The 5,647-nt window shown below is 36.0% G+C and overlaps 1 protein-coding gene across 1 annotated transcript; it reads left to right on the top strand.

Moving 5' to 3' along the window:
- Positions 1–250: 250 nt before the first annotated feature.
- LOC149559799 (uncharacterized) lies at positions 251–3,048 on the top strand. The gene has a single exon (XM_089823509.1). The coding sequence runs from the start codon at positions 397–399 to the stop codon at positions 2,848–2,850; it is 2,454 nt and encodes an 817-aa protein (XP_089679635.1). The 5' UTR covers positions 251–396; the 3' UTR covers positions 2,851–3,048.
- The last annotated feature ends 2,599 nt before the right edge of the window (positions 3,049–5,647 follow it).

Here is a 5,647-nt window from a genome sequence, read left to right as displayed (position 1 = left end):
AACTTCAACCATCTCAACGGAATGTAATGAACAAAGTTGATACTTTGCTTGGGTATATGGATGAAGAATTAACTTGTTTATTCCCTCTCTTTGGCTTTTATCCTTTACAGCTATGGGAATGTGCTCGTTGCGTCCACCTGTTAACTGTCAGCGTTTCTTTATTCGTAACCTGGCTTTGACGTTTATGAGATTCCACTTTTAATTACCAGGAAAAATGCCACAAATGAAGGTGCGAGCTCCAGTATGCAAGTGTTCTTGTTTGGTTTTTCTTTTGGCCATCTTGTCTGCTCTTATATTTATCAGATTTCCTTAGATCTAGCTTCTGTTCTTAGTTCAATCCGATTTTCATTAGCAAATTTGCTTGCAGCAATCTTGGGTTTTCTTGTTTGAAGAGCCATGGAGGCAGAAGCCCATTTATTTTTTAGTGTTCTGAGAAATTTTGCCCTGCGGATTCAATCGGAATGGTCGGCAGGGATTCTCCTACTCGTTAGCATGACTTTGCAGCTTCTTTTGGTTGTCCTTGGTGCGCACAGATATCATTGTTCTGGGAAATTTTTTCGTCTTGTGGTGTGGGGAGCTTACGTTTCTGCAGATGTTGTGGCTATATCTGCACTTGGAACAATGATGCATAGCTGCGCTCGAAATGGGATAGATGAAATATATGGAATCTTTGGAATTTGGGCTCCGGTGTTAGTGTTGCATTTAGGGGGGCCAGATGCCATAACTGCTTATTCCATGGCTGATAATGAGCTATGGTTGAGACATGGATTCAATATGGTATGTCAAGTTTCAGTCGTAGCATGTGTTATATTTTTATCAGAATTGGAAGGCCGTGCTTTGGTTTCTGCTATTCTTCTGCTGGTTGCAGGATCCACCAAGTACGCAGAGAGGACGCGCGCCTTGTGGCTCGCCAGTGATTCTCAAATCGTTAAGTCATGCCTACCGATTTCCAAATATGTAAAGGAAAAAGATGTCTTAAGAAATCGTGGGTATGTTGTTATGGGAGAGAAGCGAGTGGAACGAATTATAGAAAGAAACGATCTGGAAGCAGGGTCACTGTCGTCTCAACTGGAAAGAAGAGGAATAGTAACTGATAAGGATGTGGAAAAAGCCAAATTTGGTGCTGCGGACTACGATCTCTGCCGTGCCCATGCATTGTTCAAAATGTATAGGCGTAGGTTTGTAAGTTTGTCTTTCGATGAAGGGGATTGCGAGGAGACAAAAGGTTTCTGGGCTCGTCTTGACGGAAAAGAAGCATTCAGAATTGTGGAGAAGGAGTTAAAGTTTATGTACGATGTGCTCTTCTCCAAGGGAAGTGGCACAGCTTTCAGTGGACTTGGGATTCTATTGCGCCTTGTTAACTGCGTTCTCGTTGGTGCTGCAGGGTTTCTCATACTGAGAAAACCGGAAGAGAGAGAAGCAGAGAGGACTGTGACCTACGTTGTGATTTCAGTGGCGCTTCTGGTGGAGGTGTTTCAGTTCTGCCGGATCATGACATCAGACTGGACCATGGTCCGCTTAATTTGCGCTAAGATTGATAATCAGAATAATAATCCCCCCCTGCAGAGCATTGTTGTGTGCCTGAGAAGCGTCACATTGGTCGTAATAAAAATTGCAGTGCTTTATCTGCGAAAGATTCAGAGTGTTGTTGGAGGGGATAGATATTGGAGCAACGGAATTCATCAGCACTGCCTCATACAGAGTTGCCTTAATAGGCCTCGTTTCATGTGGAAGATGGCTAAATTCATCCCAAAGGGAGACACGTTTCTTGTTACCTGGGACGTCCATAAAGTTCATGTCCAAGAGGAACTCAAAGATTTCATTTTCAATAATATAAAACAGAAGTGTCATCCGGAGGATGATAGTGAGACATGCAAAGATAAGATCTACTACTTTGATGATGATTTGTTTGAAGATGCACCTGAAATCAGGGAATCCATGCCGTCATCAGAGAATTTGGAGGTGGTCATTCTAGTATGGCATATAGCCACCACAATATGCGACATGGAGAAAGAGAAAGAGAAAGAGAAAGAGAATGAGAATGAGAATGTGCGGTGGAGTAGAATACTGTCGAGGTACTGTGCGTATCTTCTAGTGTCACGGCCCCGTCTTTTGCCTCTCCACCCAGATGTGGCAACCATTACATATATGCAACTAGTGGAGAAACTAATGGGGAAGGAATATGATGGCAAAGATCCTACGCAGCTGTTAGAGCTGTTGCGCCCCAGTGACCAATGTGTGGACTCTGATGTGCTATGCTCTGCGGGAAAACTAGCCGACCAGCTGATACAAAAGCCAGATCAAGAAGAAATGTGGAAATTGTTACGGGAGTTCTGGTCTGGATTACTGATATACATGGCTGTGTACAACAAGGCAGCGTTCCATGCTGAGTGCGTGGCTAGTGGAGGAGAATTTCTCAGTCAAGTATGGGTAATATTGGCTCATATCGGATGCGGAGAACAGTCGGACACCGCCGTAAGAAAGAAGATCGAAAGATCAGTGCAAGCAGACATCAGAGAACGCAGACGCAATAAAGGGGAGCGCGAGGCACAGGAGCATGCGCGCGCAGAACGGGACCAAGCGAAGCTCCTAGAGAAGCGCGAAAAAGAAGAGCGGGAATTAGAGCGCGTGGAACGGGAGAAGCAGCAAAGAGAGCCCGACCTAGAGCAACAAGAGCCCTTGGAGCGCGAGGAACTAGAGCGGCTGCCACTGGAAATAGAGGTAGAGCGCCCACATCGAGAGCTACAGGTGCTCCGGCGACACAGGGACTGGAATGCTTGGAAAGTTATGGGGAGGTGGTCTGGGTATCTATGCCAGCGGAAGAGGAAGTGGTTTAGATATCTACGCTAGCGGAAGAGTAACTAAAATCCGTGTTTCAACAAGTATGTGTATGTTGTTTAGATGGCCTGAGCTGTGCATAGCACTGCAGCGGGTGAGCATATGTGCGTGGAAGCGGAGATTAATGTGTAATGAAAGTATAAAACAAGAATAGGTTGAAGTTCCTAAATTTTTATTTTATTTTATTTTATATTTTCTTTTCCTTTGGCATTTTTGGGTGATTCATGCTTGCAGTGGGCCAGCATCTCTTTCAGGTTTATGATATGGCTTGTATCTTCTATAAATTCTTTATGGGATTGTAATAAATGGTCCTCTACTATAATAACTAGCAAACGGTAATATTTTTCCCTTCTTAATTATGAATATGTTTAGAAAATTTGTAAATTCCCTTCTTTAGACTGGCTATTCTCTGTAGATAGATTTACCTCTTTATATTGAGCCTACAAAATCAAAATCCTTCACCATGAGGACACATCGCTCATCTGGGTAGACATTGCGACCCTTATTATTTTGGGCTATTTTTAATTAGTAAATTAGATGATGCCCATTGTTACATCCATGCCCTGTTTGCAACTGATCTATTTTATGTTAGATTTAGTGTGGCTACGTGTGTCCCATCTTCTGATTTGAAGCATTCTATGGACTGTATGTATGCTGTGTTTATCTTCTATATACAATAAGAATGTGATGGGGGTGGTTCTTTTTGCTTATAATTTCAATGTTGTATGAATGCCTCTATTTCTGTTTTTTTCTCTACTCAAGTATTTAAACTTTTGATTTTCCATTAAAAATTTGGGCTAACAGGAGTTCAGCAGTGTGCTATGTCTATTCAATGGTAAAACTTGGTTTAAAACCCTGAAATGAAAATGATTGATAATATCAGGATGGTGCTTAAGGAGATGGGGGAATGCATTCGTTAGGTTTCAAAGAAAATCAACTCGTATGCACGTGTATTGAAATTCTGATATATTCACCAATCAATCAATGGATAGTTGACCTGAATCTGAAGTATTTTCAGGATTTGAGCACATATGATTATAAACTGATTAAAAAGCTAAATTAATGATATAGAAAAGATTTTTATATTTAATAATAATAAAAATCAATCTTAAGAAATTGAAGAAAAAACTTCATAAAATCGTGCAGTTGTGAAGGAGCTAGAGAATGTGTGAATTTGCATTCACGATTAAGTCACAAATGGAGAGCCATAGAATGGTTAAGTATTTGTCTTATATAGTTATATAGTAGTCTAGGAATAAAATATTAATAATAATAATAATTCTTTAATTAACAAATGAATAAATTTTCTAATTTTAATATAATATAATTAATAAATAAATTATATAATACACCTATTCTAATATAGTTGTGGTGATAGAAAGATTTGTTTAGTTATAATAATTATTATTTATAAATTATAGTTATTTTAATTGTATTTTTTATTATTGTTTGATCTTTATTTTATTTTATTAATATATTGTTTAACTATATATGATCAATAAGAATATATAATATATTATATTATAACATTTTATCATTTATATCATATTATATTACTATTTATAATATGACATTTTAAAATAACGTTTGTACAATTTAATAAATCACACTTAAATTTTTTACACTAGCATATAAAATCAATTAAGAAAATAACATCAATAATAAAATAAAAGTTAATTGGTTTTAAAAAATTGCAATTCAAAAAATGTCACAATAGTACTTAGCGTGTTCCCAAGTACTAATAATGAGTTAATACTTTGTATAATTATGAATCGACTTTGTAGTGTGGAGTTTTTTTTGTAAAAGTATTCTTATTAGAAAAATTTGTCATGTAAATTTAGGAAAACATAATTTTTAAATGAAAAAAATGAATTTGATTGATATATGAAAAATCATTTAATAAAGTGAGCAATTCAAAAAATGTTACAATAGTACTTAGCCTATGAACAAGTACTAATAATGAGCTAACACTTTGTATCACTACTTTGTAGTTTGAATATTATTTTTGTAAAAGTATTCTTATGTCATTGATTTTTATTATTCGATATAAAGAAATGGGCACTTCAATTCATAATTAGAGGTCAGCACTTAATATTCAGTATAAAGAAATCAACACTTGTTTGTCATATTTATTTTTATTTGTCTTTTTCAGTATTTTATAAATAAGATAAATTTCAAGTATTTTATGGGATCTACATAGGCCATTATAGTCACTTGGGTCAAATTAGTGAATTTTTTAATTATTATTTTTTTAATGTTACCAAATTTAAATTCTCTATAATTATAAATTAACATATTTATACAATTTATTTAATATTTAATAATTAGGAACTTAAATTTATTTATTTTTAAAGAAATTAAATTATAAGTAAAAATAGAAGATGAAAAATTAACAAGACCAATACATCATATTTATCGTGGTTCACCGCAAATATGGCTATGTCCACACTAAGAGTAGAGAAAATACTTTATCCAGTTATTTTAACTTACATATAGAGGGCTTTGCCCTTATATTTATACATTAGTCTTCAAGAGTAGACAAAGAGATGAATAAGAAGAATGTGAAATGAACATACATGATAGTTTAACTTCACATCCAACAATCTCCCACTTGAGGTTCAACTCATGTTGCAACGTTATATCTGAGTAAATTCTCACTTAAACTTTGATTTCCCTTAGCAAATCTCATGGTAAGAAGTTTCCAATAGAAAATCATCACAACTAGAATGACAACCACAACCAGTTAATAATCACATCCAACCAACTATAAAACATCAATAGATTTATGTTGAAATATCCAACTCATGCA

This window comes from Cupressus sempervirens, chromosome 4 (assembly GCF_028749045.1).
Source record: "Cupressus sempervirens isolate cs-2001-9-10 chromosome 4, ASM2874904v1, whole genome shotgun sequence".
NCBI lineage: Eukaryota > Viridiplantae > Streptophyta > Pinopsida > Cupressales > Cupressaceae > Cupressus > Cupressus sempervirens.
The sequence above is the reverse complement of the archived record's forward strand: the minus strand, read 5'-3'. Positions and strand labels throughout refer to the sequence as shown.